This window comes from Grus americana, chromosome 4, assembly GCF_028858705.1.
Source record: "Grus americana isolate bGruAme1 chromosome 4, bGruAme1.mat, whole genome shotgun sequence".
Lineage (NCBI taxonomy): Eukaryota > Metazoa > Chordata > Aves > Gruiformes > Gruidae > Grus > Grus americana.
Window position 1 is genome coordinate 6,495,145 of NC_072855.1, and position 16,237 is coordinate 6,511,381.

Sequence of the window (16,237 nt, forward strand, 5' to 3'; positions counted from 1 at the left end):
ATCACACAACTGGAGACACAGGTTGGAAAGCCATAGGCGGTTCATGTCTATGCATCTCCTGTATGCTGAAAGTATACACCCCCAGAAAACAGTTTCTTTCTCTATGCAATGCTAACCACATTAAAGAGTTGGACCCTGCCCTTTTCTCTCACTGTCTGCCGTGCAGAGGACAGAGATGTTGGGAGAGCTATGGAGAACCGCAGGATCCATTCTTGGGATAACTGTCCTTGTGCAGGGCCAACAGCTAAGGAAGATTTAAGTGTTCTGCATTAAAGAATGAGATAATTGGAAAATTAACAGTTTCAGAGGAAACGGATGTGGAGTTTTGTAGCAAATGGCTTCCTTAAAATGATATATTGTAATGAGATCTTATAGATAATAATATAAAAATGACTGGTTTGGTTCAGAGCAAAGGTCCATCCAGATGACTATTCTGTCTCCAACACTGGCTACAAGCAGATGGCTAAGGAATAATAAGGACAAGACAATCATATATGACACTTTCCCTTAATATTCAGGCTATTTTTAACTAAAAAGATTTCCTGAGCCTGTTGCTATCGAATAACCCACAATGGACCTCTCTTCCAAGCATTTGCCCAGGTTCTGCATCCTCAGTGTCTTTTGGCGGGGACATCCATGGGTGAAGGAGAGCTTCATTTGCTTTCAGCCTGACCCACATCAGCTTCATCTGCTACCCCTTACTTTCTGTATTGGAAAAGGCAGTGAATAATCAATCCCTCTCCACTCCCTCCCAGCCACTCATGATTCTAGAGATCTTTAGTGTATATCCACTTAAATCGTATTTTCAGACTAAAGAGTCCTAGCCTGCCTACACAAACCCATCTCAGATCTCTGATCCTCCATTTATTGCCCTTCTATGAACCTTTTCTGGTCCTACTTCTTTTTTGAGTCCCCTCTTTGAGATGAGGGTGTGAGACCAACACAGAGCATTCAAGGATTTATACAATGCATTGGACCATGCATTGACCATGGCAAGGGCAAGGACTGGGAGAATGAATAACTGCTCACTATAGGAGAGGATCAGGTTTGAGACCACCTAAGGAACCTGAAGGTGCACAAGTCCATGGGACCTGATGACAGGCATCCAGGGGTCCTGAGGGAACTGGTGGATGAAGTTGCTAAGCCACTCTCCATCATATTTGAGAAGTCCTGGCAGTCCAGTGAAGTTCCCACCGACTGGAAAAGGGGAAACATAACCCCCATTTTTAAAAAGGGAAAAAAAGGAAGACCCAGGGAACTACAGGCCAGTCAGTCTCACCTCTCTGCCCAGCAGGATCATGGAGCAGATCCTCCTGGAAACTATGCTCCGGCACATGGAAAATAAGGAGGTGATTGGTGACAGTCAACATGGCTTTACTAAGGGCAAATCGTGCCTGACAAACTTGGTGGCCTTCTATGATGGGGTTACAGCATTGGTGGATAAGGGAAGGGCAACTGACTTCATCTGTCTGGGCTTGTGCAAAGCATTTGACACTGTTCCGCACGACATCCTTGTCTTTTAATTGGAAAGAAATGGATTTGACGGATGGACCACTCAGTGGATAAGGAATTGGCTGGATGGTTGCATTCAAAGAGTTGTGGTCAATGGCTCAATGTCCAAGTGGAGACCAGTGATGAGCGGCGTTCCTCCGGGGTCGGTACTGGGACCAGCACTGTTTAACACCTTTGTCGGTGACATGGACAGTGGGATTGAGTGCACCCTCAGCAAGTTTGCTGATGACACCAAGCTGTGTGGTGGGTCGACATGCTGGAGGGAAGGATGCCATCCAGAGGGACCTTGACAGGCTGGAGAGGTGGGCCTGTGCAAACCGCATGAAGTTCAACAAGGCCAAGTGCAAGGTCCTGCACATGGGTTGACGCAATCTCAAGCACAACTACAGGCTGGGTGGGGAATGGATTGAGAGCAGCCCCGAGGAGAAGGACTTGGGGGTGTTGATGGACAAGAAGCTCAACATGAGCCGGCAGTGTGTGCTTGCAGCCCAGAAAGCCAACCGTGTCCTGGGCTGCACCAAAAGCAGCATGATCAGCAGGTCAAGGGAGGAGATTCTCTCCCTCTACTCTACTCTCATGAGACCCCACCTGGAGTACTGGATCCAGCTCCGGGGACCCCAGTACAAGACAGGCATGGAGCTGTTGGAGCGAGTCCAGAGGAGGCCACGAGGATGATCAGAGGGCTGGAGCACCTTTCCTATGAGGACAGGCTGAGAGAGTTGAGGTTGTTCAGCCTGGAGAAGAGAAGGGTCTGGGGAGATCTAATTGCCGCCTTCCAGTACCCGAAGGGGCCTACAGGAAATCTGGAGAGGGACTGTTTACAAGGGCATGGAGTGATAGGACAAGGGGTAATGGCCTTAAGCTGAAGGAGGGGAGATTTAGGTGAGATATTGGAAAGAAATTCTTCCCTGTGAGGGTGGTGAGGCACTGGCACGGGTTGCCCAGAGAAGCTGTGGATGCCCCATCCCTGGAAGTGTTCAAGGCCAGGCTGGATGGGGCTTTGGGCAACCTGGTCTAGTGGAGGGTGTCCCTGCCCATGGCAGGGGGGTTGGAACTAGGTGGGCTTTAAGGTCCCTTCCAACCCAAACCGTTCTGTGATTGGACCATTGGACCATATGATGACATAGCTGTGTTCTCTGTTTTACACCCAATTTCTTTCCTACCTGCTAACATCTGATTTGCTTTTCCTGCTGGGCACTGAATTGGTGTTTCCATGGTAGTACCTGTCTCAATCCAAATTTTCACCTCTGAATGGCAATATTTGGCTCCTTATTTTATAGGAAATCCAGGACTGGTTTTCCTTGTGTGTATCACTTCACGTTCACCTACTCCAAGTTTCACCTGCCCCTGTATTGCCCAGTCTCTGAAAGATCCTTCTGCAATTCTATATTTACAGTCCATAAATGCAAGTAAATTAATGTGCATAAAAGTTTGCAGGACATGTTTTAAACATGAGTTGTCGTATGGCTACTGAGTCCAAGGCTCACAAACAGGATGGGAGCAGTACCTCTAGGAGAACAGGTATAGAAAATGTAATCACACACTTCTCTTCACAGCAATGGTGGGAATCGGGCTGTTAAAAGTGAAACCCTTAACACCAAATCCGCTTTGCTTTGTTGATGACAGGAGACCATTAAACCAGCTGCTGCTTTTTGATGCAGCCATCTCTCCTCCCCTCGGCCTCTTTTGAACAAGGTATCATGGCTTAGGGTTCTGTTTTACAGGTCTAATTCTACAGCAAGGGTTGTGGGGTTTGGTGGGGTTTTTTTCAAGAAAATGCAAAATCAGGAAGAAATAACATGTTGTACAAGCCAACAAACTAATAGGACCACAAAACAGATGAAGTGAACTCAAGCAAGCCAGAGGTTTCCATACGGCCAGTACTGTCAGCAGGATAATCAGACTTGGGAACATTTCCATTTGACTTGCTGTAACCATCTATGGAAATTAAAGTTCCCTGTCAAAGATGTTAACAGTAAAAATGCACAGCAACACCCTGCTCTGGGAAAGTCCTCCTGCACCACACAGATGGGCCCAGAAACTTCCTGGGGTTTCTCTGCCAGGTTTTCCTGCCCAAGGTCTTCAGGGAAGAAAGTCAATGTACAGCGAGGAAGGGGACTGGATTCGAAAAGACTCTGGATTGATGGAGACAGATGTCAGCTCCCAGGGTGTGAGACCCTGGAAGGGGGCTGAACTAGGAGGACAACTGTCAAACAGTGCCTCAAACCCAACAGAAATCTGACTGTGGGAATTGGAAGTGAGATAACAGGCCCAGCTGACCAATTAAAGATGGTTGGAACTGCTCTTCAGACAAAAAAATTATACACTGGAGCTATACAGATGATTTTGCTTTTCCTAAGGAAAGCCCATATTCAGTGCTAGAAAATACAAAGTCTTTCTATAGTTCTGGACTGAATCTCTGAGGTATTTATGAGATTGGAACTGCAAAAAAACCCCCAACCTGTCTACTGCCAACTCCAGCTGTGGTGCTGGCGGAGTAAATGATCACCAGTCCCCAAAAGATGCGATTACCGATTGCTGATTTACCAAATGTCTGCACAAACCAGCTCTGCAGCATCAAGACAGAAGGTGCAAGAAGCCTGAGGAAGGAAAACTCTGAACACATTCAGGTTTTCGTGTATCAAACTCTGCGCTGAGGTATTGACAAGCGTGGAGATCATGGAGATTTTTCAAGCCAGCGATCAGCTTAAATGACTGCACCACGGAGAAATGAGAGCGCAGTAGTGTCTGTGGTTTGCACACTGTATTGTAAGGTATGTGATGTTTACACTGAGAGTACCAGGAGAGAGTGCAGTATTGGCCACTGAATTGGAAACATGCAGCTACAGTGGAAAAAGTGTGTCTGCTGTGTGACAGTTGCACTTGACATTCTCCAAACCCCTTCAGTGCTGCAGCTTTGCAAAGAAAAGGGGGGCAGCAAGTTGCTCATAAACCACAGCTTCATTTCACACCGGAAATGTTTTTGGTTTTTTTCCCCCCTTCTGTTTGAAAAAGAAATTTGTGATTTGCAACTGAATTTTTAAATGTTCATTAGACGTTTCCATTCCTCCTTACAAAAGGGATCCTTCAAAGGTTAACAAGAAGAAGAATCAGCAGTGCTGAAGCAAACACAATCCGGTGTCACACCCTGGGTTACCATCACTGATCACTTGCAGCAATCTAGCAGCACCTGCCTGTCATCAGCAACATTGCATCATTGCTTAGCAATGGGAAATCCTTCTGAAGCACTGCAAGGAGATGCCATGGGCAACAGAAACAATGGGCCTGATAGAGCACGGTCATTTTGATGCTACTATTGTGTCTACGAATAATCACAGCGTGACTCCCATGTCCTGAGATGTGCTGCCAGTCACGCAATACGGTGAGACATCCATGCAATGTCTGATATTACTGATATTAAGAAGCTAAAGAGTTTCTTACCACTACACAGAAGTCACTGATCCTTCCACAAAATGACCACGAAATCAGTCATATCTGAAACTCAGCACCTCTTCCAGTTCTGGTGCCCCAAGCTCCTTCTCATTTCCCATGTCTTCTCTTAAACAGATGTAAGCAAGCACAGAGAAAATTAATCCTAAAATCACCTCCTGCCGAGCCTCATTCCAAAAATGCGGATCCTTTTCAGTCTGTCTCTTCCCTGGGTGGTTTTGTCTCTTCTCTCTTTGCTCCCGTCTCCTTCTGTTTAAAACTGTTTGACATGAATTAAGTACAGAACTAGGCTTGCCTTAGTATATAAAGATAAACCTCAGTCATAAGGAACTTAGGCTGGAGTTCACCAGCAATCGAGCCCTGTAACCTTAGCTACGAGTGAAATGAAACTTACTGGTAAGTTTGGGACAAAAAGAAATTACCTTCTACTGTCTAACCAACCTGTCTGGTCTCCTGGCATCTCTTATACAATGCTCTGCGGAAGTAACTGGTTGTCTGAATTTTTTCTTCCTTAGTCATATCATCACTGTGGCACTACAATAAAAATTACTAATCAAACATGTTATTAATGCTAGTGTTTCACTGGTTTGACTTAGGTTCTCAGTCTAACAATGACAAGTCTACTGCAAAATGTCATCTAGAGGACAAACTGCCAAAACCAGAGTACACTGAAGTCAAGGGGATTTCTTCATTGATCTCATTAACCACCTACCACTGCTAGTTTTGGAGTAGGTCACCAGTGTAAAACATACATATACCGATCTAAATTATTTATAGAAGTGTTGATTTTAAATTACAGCTTTTCCTGGAGGTCCTGGAGCTTTTCGTAACCAAATAATTGCCATTGCAACTGTTTTAGTTGTTTTACTACGCAAAATAGAACCAGCTTTGTGCTATGCGATGCCTAAACACAGAAGCCAGAGAAAGATGATCCCTGCTCCAGCTAATGTAATATTTAGGAGACATGAGGGCACATGGAAGGGGTGGTTTCGTCTGACCACACGCAGACATCCCCATCGGAGCTACGCTTCCCTGCTGCCCTCTCTGGCCGATGAAGGGCATCCACGCTGAAAAGCGAAGCAGGGCAGCCCACTTACAGCTATATCCCTCCCCTGACAATAAGCTTTTGTCTTGCCTTAAAAGGATATTTTCATTAGCAGTTTATTGCAGGCAGCAGAAAGGAATAGCTCCCCCTGACGCCACCTCCTGTGACTCCCCAACGTCGCCCTTGTCCAATGCAAGGGACAAGCATCAGAAGAGACAGGGGCTGGTGGTATCTTTCTTGTAGTGGTGAGTCACAAAGCACTTCAGCAAACAAAAGTACAAAGAGGAAAAGGAGACCTCTGCACGGTGACACGGAGCCTGGGGTCTGAATGTGACACATGAAATGGTGGCCTTGCATGGAAACCAGCTCAAGCTGTGAGCTACGAGGACCAAGATCAAGGACACCTCTACATCCAGAACAGGAACCTCTGGGCTTCAGTTTGGCACCCAGAACTCATTCATAATTAAATTTACTGTTAATCAGAGACAAGAGAGAAGTAAGATGTCCCTGGTAAGAAAGGCAATAGCCCCTCCAGGCTGATCCTTTAATCATATAGGTTCTGCCAGCACATCCATCAGCACATCTATGAGGACATGTACTACATGCTGTAGGTAAGCATCCACACTCTACGATAGGGTGAGAACCCTGTTCTGACAAACATTTGGTCCATTCTCGTTTCCCAGCATGTTCATTTCCATTTGAACCATACTGAAAAATGGGAATCAGGAATTTTCCTACTTTGGTCTCGAGAGGGTTGTGCTTTTTAAAATGCTTCTGAAATTCCATTTCCTGACACTGAGTTGTGATAGTGATGGAAGTGGGGGGACACTCACACAACAATCCTGATGGATGGCAGGAACCAGCTCACTACAGCATCTCAGAAAACATGAGACTCAACTCTAGTCATCTACAAGGCAGGCCCATGGTTTCAGTTCCTTGCCTACATTCCTCCATCGGCCTGTGAAAAGAAGTGCTTCTGAAGAGCAGCTTATCCCATTATAAAGGGAGGATGAATTCTACTTAGGATAAGGAGAATAAACTGCCCATTGAAACCAGAAGGAGCCTACACAAGTAACATCACTTAGGTATCTCATCTGGAGATGCCTGGAGAACCTTGGAAGCACCTCAAGCCTGATGGTCACATTTGCTTGATGGGATTTTGAGATCCAGATCCTTGTAATGTTGTTTAATTGACAAAACCTATTTTTTCTTTCTTTTGCCAAAATCTGCTCTATTTCAGGCAGACGTGACAAGTTTCATAGTCTCATGAAAGTATGAATTTCAAACATCTCAGCAGGCCTAACAGCAGCTTTCCTCACTCACCAACATACTTTGATGCTCAATGAAATAAACCCAGTTCCTAAATCATTTTCCATAACTCATCTCTAAGTAGCAGCCACAATAGCAATGGCATCAAAGTCAGCAGCACCTGGTTTCTGGCATTCCCAGGAAAAGGAGGCCTTCTTTGCAGAGGAGTAATAGAAAAACACCTCGCACAGGAAATCTAGGAAGTGCCAAGCAAAGAAATAAATAAAACACCAGCCTACCATCTCACAGTCTGGTGAAACTGTTGCTGCTGTTCATGCAAAGCTCCAGGAAGCATCACCTATACCCACATGGAAGTGGTCACCGGGAGGCAACAGCAAGGGGCCTCTCTGCTGAAGCACGCAAAAGCTTTTTTGTCAGGGCAGAAACCCCTGTGGTTACAGAAGAAAACCACAGATGTTAAAAAAAAAAAATTAAAAAATGCATACCCCTGGGGCACAGAGCTTTCTCAGTGGCTTTCAGATCACAGACCACCTGCCTTGCACAAAGCAGCTTTTGCAGAGCAATTGCAAAGAAGAATTGCAAAGAGAACAATTGAACACCTGAAGAACTCAGCTGCATGTCAGCAACGCATGTGCTTGGAGATAAATAATACATATGGATATATGCTATGAAACACCCATGTCTTGCTTGCTAGGTAATAAAATACGGCATGCTCTACCATCTGCATGAGACCCGTTGAGCGCGCACAAGCGAATGCAGCAGAATCCCTGCCAAGAAATGCAACCTGGGGCCTGTGGCCAAAGCACAGGGCTGGTCTGTGACCTCTGCAGAGCTGGAGCTGCTCTGAACCCCAGACGGCTGGGAGACAGCAGGCTGCGGTGCTGATCCTACCTCAGGCACGAGCATCATCCGTCTGAATCTCTAGGGAAGTCATCGAGGTAAAATCCTTGAGGTGCCGTTAAGAATTAATAACAATAAATGAGCCAAAATTCTGGATTAGAATTGAATTTCTTCAGAAATCGTTTCTTTCCCCCCCCCTTCATTTTGCCACAGATGTCGAACATCGTCTCTTTACCCAAGAGGGTCCTGATGACATCACATCCGTTCCAAAGAGCGACACAGCCTCCTAAGTCAAGTGAGAAAGATCACCTCTGCTCGGTTGCACCATCCCCAAGATGGCCAGGTCTCCTGCACTGCTCCTGCTGCTCATTCTGGGATTCTGTGAGTATGGACACCAGGCTGTGCATCACCTTCACCGGGATGGGCAAGTAAACCCCTTCCATGGACTCCAAGGAACTGGGCTAAATAGTTAAAGGGAAAATAAAAAGCAAACCAGAAAGGCTGACTTTGAGGTTTGTTCCATAATTGTGGAGGTAAAGGAGGCATCACCTCAGCCAGCATAGGGAAGCCAGAGGGGTGGCTGCAGCATCATACGCACCGGGATGGGAGCCCAGTCGGAGAAGTGGTTCCAGAGGGGAGAGGGAAGGGGAAAGAAAGGGGATTTAGCAGTCAGTGTTTTTAGGGAGTCACTTCAGAGAAGCTGGGAAGAGGTACCATCCCTGAGAAGGCAGCTGAAAGGCTTTTCTGGAGGGCAGCACCCATCCTTAAAGCCCGGGTGGCTGAAGGCTGAGCACCCTCCACACACTATCCCAGCAAGGACTGGAATAAAACCTCCAAATCATTCAGAGAGCACGGTCATCCTTTGCATTTGACCTTGCACCACATAGACAGGGAATGAGGTTTGCCCGGAGGGGACGTGACTTTTCCCAAGCAGTTCCCGCGAGGATTTCTCTCCCGCAGGCTGCCCTGGGATCCAGGGCCAGAAGTACAATATGAAGGTTGGGTTTCGTGACAAAAGCATCAAGCACCCCCGGATGGGACAGCGGCTGGAGCTGGAGTGTCTGTCTGCCAAGGAGGACAGTGGCGTATCGTGGCTCCGCCTGGACAAGCACGGGACCCTTCACTTCATCGTCTTCATTTCCTCCCTGCCCCGGACTGTCTTCAGTGGGAACAAGGAGACATCCACGCGCTTCGAGGCATCAAAACGCAGCAACTCCTACTGGCTAGTAGTGAAGTCTTTCACGCTGGAGGACGAAGGGAAATACTTCTGCCTCATGAACAGTAACCAAATGCTGTACTTCAGCCCTGGCCAGCCTGTCTTCTTCCCAGGTCAGCAACACCTCCACTCAACCTTGCTTAGCTCTGCCAAAATGCCCAGCACCCCCTGCCCACGCCTTTTTTAATTAGTCACCTCTCCCACAAACCCTGTTTCCCTGCTTGCTTGCCCAAGGCATCTTGTGACCAATGCACCCGTCCTCCTGCCAGAGGGTCCCTGCTTGCTGTTTCTTCTCATGGTGTCACCCCTGCCCAAAGGCAAAGGGGCATCACCTCCTCACCCCCACTTCTCCATCCCATTCGTGGCTCTGAAGGGATGAGACTAAAGCAAAGTCCACCACGTCCACCACTGCCCCCTCCATCCTCACCTCACATAGGTCCCAAAAGTCTTACCAACCTCAGGATACTCAGGCTTTCTGATGGTGGTGGCAGAAAGCAAGAAATAAGGAGCCTGCAGCTCCTTAGGGAGGAAGGAAGACCCTCCTCAGGGGACACACTCTCCAAAATGGGCTCTATAAAGCCCCCCCAGACCTGAGCCCTACAGCGGGCACAGGAGCAGCCATGCCCTGGCAGGGGTGGGAGAGCAGAAGGGCAGGAGAGCACTATTTTATTTCCCTATATGCTGTTTTTATCCATTTTCACTTGCAGTCACCACCACAGTGGCATCCAGCACACCAGCACACACCACCCAGCATGGCATCACCCAAACGGACCCCTGTCTGAAGACCCGGGATGCAGGTAGCCCAGCTGCAGGGACGGAGAGGGGAAGAGCTGGGCTCTGGTCCACAGCTACCAGGGGGACGCTGCAGGCATTTTGGGATGGGGGAGAAGGAAAAATCCTTAGAGCTTTATCAGAGCTGGATACTTGGGTACGTGCAGCGGGGAGGGTTAAACCTCAACGTTCCATCCCACTTAAGAGAGGCTAAGGATGATTTAAAAAGCACGAGCACATCTTCTGGCTGGGCACAGCGGGAAGAGGTGGAGGGAGGGTAGAGCCTTGGGGGCTGGGGCTGGTTTTAGCCTTGTCAGGGGACACGAGAAAACTTTCGGCTACGTGTCCCTCCTCAAGTCCCCAGGAAAACACCCAGAGCGGCAGCACTAACAAAGGCCCATGCTGCACTTGCGGACATCTCTGGTGAGCCAGGAGAAGCCAAGCAGGTCCCTCGGCTCCACCAGAGCTGGCTGTAACACCAGCCATGAACGCCTTTCCTCTATATTCCTGCAGAGACCAACAAGGAGAAAAAGCTGAATTTCTCCTGTGATATCATCATCTGGGTTCCCTTGGCAGGCGCCTGCCTCCTGCTCCTGCTCGCCTTGGCAGTCACTGTCATCGCCTGTCAACGTAAGACTCACCCATAACCCCCCCGCAGATATTCCGCTAACCTGAAACTGCAGCCCTGTCCTGCAGGGGAAGAGATTTTCTAGCTACCCCCTTTACGTAGATATCAGATAACCAGGACACAGTCAACTCGAGAGAACGACCACTGTTTAAAAAAAAAAAAATCCGTGTCCATATTCTCCTCATTAGTAGGCTTAGCCTGAGAAATAATTCTCAATTTCTACACTACGAGGAAGAAAAATAGATTATAAATAGAGAAAATTTACTCTATCAAACTGTATTGGCTTTACCGTCCTTAAATTGGTGTATCAGGGATAAAAGAACCAGACCCTGAAACACTGTGACAAAATAGGGTAAAACATGCTCCAGCACCGGGCTTGCAAATTCAAATGCTGAGACTCCCATTAGCAGCTTGAGCTGTAAGCAAACGAGCAGCTTAATTACACAGGTTCAGAGACTGCTACGGTTAAAACGGTAATGCAAAATCTCTGGGTAGGCAAAAGTATTTTGGTGAAATTTCATGTTTGAAATGCCTTTAAACTACCCTGAGCAAGCAGTTAGTGCAAATGTATTTAAATCGATTTAATGCTCGCTGAAATCAGTTTAACTTTCCTTTGGGGAGGGCCCCGACAGCCCCAGAAGTTACACTGATTTCATTAATCTGGCTCAGCTCGTTTCCCTGGAACACCAAAGTATTTTGCCTCTGAATTAACCCAACTAAATCCTCACTGACCCCGCAGCCTGAGATGAATTTACCAGCTGATCCAGTTGAAAAAAAGTACAATTTTTCTGCATCCTTCAGCCCCCAAAAATACTGATCACCATGGTCTGCAGGGATAGGAAGAAATAGGTGAAAAAACACTGATGAGCCACAGCCAAAAATCATCATTCTTCAGGGAAATAGCTGATGATGCAGCAGAGCACCCGGCCTTGGTCCAAATTCCCTCTGAAGTCACCAGGAGCCAAGAGCCCCTCTGTGTGCACCAGGACGCCCTGGTGACCCGCGACACCGTTAACCTACAAATGCCACTCAGTGATTTATTTCTGCCTTTTAACACTGATGTGAATCATCAGGGAAAAGCCATTAGCTGGAATTAATTTCTGCAGCAGGCAGCCCCAACCCTCAAGGACAGGTTTTTACCTTGTGCTAAAATTAACGCCTCGACATTGTATTTCACCGAATGCGTAACGACTTAGATGCTAAAATGGGGAAGGAGTATCATTCAACTTGGTTGCATGCTGCATGGCATCATCGCCACTCATCTGTTGTAGAAATTAATTGCTGTCGATGGACTTTCAGCAAACATGCCTAAGTTGCTGGAGACTAAAACCAAAAACCACCAACCCAAAACCTCACTGTCAGTGTTCCCAGGCTGACCCTGCTACTCACATGAAAATTTAATTAGTGAAAATACTGAAGTGGACTGCTGGGGAAATGGCTTTCCTCAAAAATAAGCTTGATTTATCTGCTGTTAGTCTTAAAGCAAGCAAGCTGCTAGGGAATGCCAGCCCTTCCTTCCCTCTGCCGCGTTTCTTTACTGAGCTGTGACTTCGTATCTTTGAACTAAAACGTTCTCTTTTTTTGTTTTAGAAACCAGAAGACGAAGGTGCAGATGTAAAAGGTTAGTAAGCGACAGGTGTTTTTTCTCTTAGTGACATTTTTCTCTTAAACTTGGCAGCATCTCACCCTCAAGCGATAAAGCAGGCAGGTGCCAAAAAAGCAAGCTAAAAATTCTTCATCTAATATACGGTGGATAGGAGGGGACTGCGTAATGAATTAAGGGCAAAAAAGACATATAAGATTCTCTTCTCCTGTGTTTGTGTTGGTTGTTTGGGTTGTTTTGTTGGTTGACTTTTGGTTGGGCTTTTTTTGGGGGGGGGTGTGTGTATTTTTTTTTAATATGAAGTAATTCAAATGACTGAGCACTGACATTGCAGTTGATACTAAACAGAAAGACAGAAGGTGGTTGTGGCAGCCTAAAAACCCAGCGCTCATAACTAACATCACACTTGAGTGCTCCCAATGCACTACTCCAACTCGAGCCCGGGGTGACAGCATTTCATTCCTTCCCCTTCCCAACCTGTTCCTCTGATTTCATCACTGGACCTTGGGGTTGTGCCCATGGGCTAGATACAAGTTACTGCATCCCAAATCCCCTTCTGCACAGTTTCGGACCAACATCACCGTGGCTTTATGCTTCCGTTTCCCAAACGGGAGGTAACTACTAGTAGCAGAGAGGCTGATGCAGCCTTAGATGACCTTCCTGAGGAACAGCAATGCAGATACATATGGCTTTAGAGTTAACCTGTTTTCTGAGGCAGACAGAAATCCTTTTTTCTGCTTTCCCCCTCCTACCTCCCCAACCCACCCATCATCCCAAGTCACCAGGAAAACACTGTCAGAATAAGAATTGCAATTTGCCCGTTTGGAAGAAGAAATCCTTTTGCTTGCGAGCAATGCGCGTTTTGCTTCTGCAAATCGACCTTCCTGCGGCTGGTTTCTTCACCTCGCCTGCTCTGCAGAAAACCACTTGTGCAGTTTTGCAAGCTTTGTGCTCAGCGTGCAGCCCAGGGCTCGGGGCCAGAGAGGGCTCTAGGAGGGAAATCCCCACTACTGCTCCGGCCAGGCCAGCGCCGGGCTGGCACTTGGAAAAGCTGGGTTGCAAGAAAGTTTGGAACAGTATTGTCACACCTCTGGAGCCTTATTCTTTGCAAATCAAGCATCTTTTGAATCAGATAAATTAATAATCCTTCTTATACGTCCATGGGTTTCATAGTAAAGTTAATAGATTTTTAGTTGTCCAAATTAACACACTCAGAAAGAAACGGTAACTAGGAAACGCCTTCCTTCCCCTACATTAACAGGAAAAGGATCCCTATATATTTTTTTTTTTAAAGGCAGAACGCATCAGAAATCATTGCCTGAATAATAAGTGTTTAAAGGAAGAGGCATGGAGTGGCAATGCCTTCTGCCCTTCGGGTGCAATCTCCCTACATACATATCAGAATACAGCTGCACCCACAGACCTGCATTTTCTTTTACCTGTCTGAAAAAGGGAACAGCTTGTCATTTTTACGATGGATATTTATTATATCCAGCGCTCTTCTGATCCTCCCCTGGCTTTCCAAGGGCTAAATGATAACTACGAGCTCTTCTTGCAGCCTTGTTTAGGACGATGCTTGCATTCTTCGCTTATCTCAATTCCTGTTGCCAGCCCTGTGCAAAGATGTTCTGTCCCCAAGGGAAAAAACACGCCGCAGAGCTCTTCAATTTTGCTCCGATAGAGCGATTGGGTTACAAGTGCCTTAGGAAATCAGCTCATCAAGGACAGCTCTCCTTCGACAGCGCTAACATGACAGAATTCTGGTTGAAGCAATTGTAGCATATTTAAGCTTTTATTTAGAGAGGAAATTCCTGCTGCTCTGAGCTGTTCCCGCTTATTGAAATGAAGCTCTGTGGAAGTTAATAGTGCAATTCACTCAATCAAAGAGCGCCTCAGGACCTGGCCTGGGATTCTTGCTGGCAGCTGAAGGATTCATTTTCCACCACAAATTAATCTTCAGTGAAAACGGGTGTCAAATCTCCAACTCATTATATCGGCATAAAACTAACAGTTGCTAGAGACCAGTAATTTCCATCATTTTGGGAACACGCTGGTAGTCTGGAAAGCCTCCTTTTAAACTCCTCTGCAAGAAACTGGTTTGCAACAAGAAAAAAAAAGTCTTTATGAACTGATAACAGCTCTCCCAACTCCAAAAAAGCCCTAAGCTTTTCTTCCCATTTCAGCTCCCAGCATTTCTGAGTGTGGAGAAAGGCTTGACGAGAGGACAGATGTGTGCAGAAGTCAGAAGCAAATTTAAAAAAAAAAAAAAGCAACCCACAATATTTTTTTTTTTTTAGTGTAATGATTGATTAGCAGTGTATCTTAAATAAGTCCTGCTACTGGCTGTCACTAGTTGAATGCTGGCAGATCCCTCACCAGCAGGAAGGGGATTTAGGAAGAACACTTTGCAGCCTGTTCTTCAAGGTCCCTGACTGCAGACCAAGGCTAAATGAGCTGATCAGCAGCCACACATTAATTGCCTTCTTGTTCCTTTTACATCACAGTAAATACAAACCTCTTCTCTCTCTAGACCTGTGAATGGGAAGCCCAACGCGAAATCTAGCATGCCGAACCGACACGTATAAGCATCTGTGCCTTCTGGCTCATCTTCTGGGAGCTGTCACTGCATAAGCCCATCACCCACGTTATCTATACTGCTACTACTTCTCACGCACGCTACCTTCACTAATTTGAAAAGACAAGATGGAGCAGACGCACAGACAGCAAGCAGACGCTTTGTCTGTGAACCACACACTCAAGCACAGCTCCTTCCAAACCCTGAGTTTTTTCAAATTAATTCCCAAAGCCGAACGCCACCTCTATTCCCAGTGACAGAGCTCCGTGGCTCAGGCAAAAAAACCAGGTCAGTCGTGATGCTGACATGTATCAGTGATAAGCCGATGAGAAATAAGGATATTAGCCAGATCCTTCCTCAAGAGTGTGTAATAATTCTTTCTAAAATGCAGCTGGAAGTTGAATTTGCTACAAGATTCCTCAGAAATACACACCCTCTCTTTGCGGTGCCACGCATCTCCTAGTTTTACTGTTTCATTTAATATAACACAGGGCTGCACTGAGAAGGTAAATATTGATTAGAGAGCCTTACTTTTTAAGATTTTACAACCCTGTGGGGTAAGGTTTACTGTTTCCCCTCTTGCTATCCTTGTTCTGCTGCTAGCCCCACCTCCACTGATTTCAGCAGTTTTGCCTGAGCAAGGAAGGTGGGATTTTCTTTCTTTCTGGAAGAAATGGATGAGTGGTAAAAAAAACCGACCCAAACAAAAAAACCCACCAGTCTTTGTCACTCACTTTGGTTAAGCAGGACTTTTAGCACAGCTTCTTGGGACACATTGATTGTCTACAATGAGTTCTGGTCTTTTGCTCTGTATTTGATGTAAATATTTCCTTACTACACTTCCAAATCAAGAACTGAGAAAAAATAAAATGATGTTTCTAGTCAGACTCAATAACGTTTCTTTCTTTCTCCAGTTCCCAGCCTCAGAAAAGCTAAAACTGTTCGTGAAAAGAATCACTGAGGGTTTGAGGAAGTCTTGGGTAAGGGAAAAAGGCAACAATTTACATACCAGCCTGATCTCTCTAAAAGTATTTTCCCAGAGACTTATGAGATGGGCCCCGCAGCACCCCCCTGGCATGGGGGAGTGTTATGAAGGTGGATGAGATAAAGACTCTGGAGGTACTCAGGTATTCTTGCTAAGGAGCTGATAAAAACCTGGGGAAAAAAAGAATGAGAGAAACTCTTTGCTAGTCTCCTCCTCTGCAAACAAGCTGGGAAGGAGAGAAATTCAGAAAGAAACAAAGATCTTCCTAACTCAGGTTTTTGTAACACTTAATAAAAAACCCTACAATTAGGGACTAGATAAGTGTATCTAGACAAGAGCAGGC

At 46.3% G+C, this 16,237-nt stretch overlaps 1 protein-coding gene across 1 annotated transcript; it reads left to right on the forward strand.

Moving 5' to 3' along the window:
- Positions 1-8,447: 8,447 nt before the first annotated feature.
- CD8A (CD8 subunit alpha) lies at positions 8,448-15,940 on the forward strand. Its single transcript, XM_054825544.1, has 6 exons — positions 8,448-8,497; positions 9,077-9,445; positions 10,040-10,129; positions 10,617-10,733; positions 12,322-12,352; positions 14,865-15,940. The coding sequence occupies exons 1-6, from the start codon at positions 8,452-8,454 to the stop codon at positions 14,917-14,919; spliced, it is 708 nt and encodes a 235-aa protein (XP_054681519.1). The 5' UTR covers positions 8,448-8,451; the 3' UTR covers positions 14,920-15,940.
- The last annotated feature ends 297 nt before the right edge of the window (positions 15,941-16,237 follow it).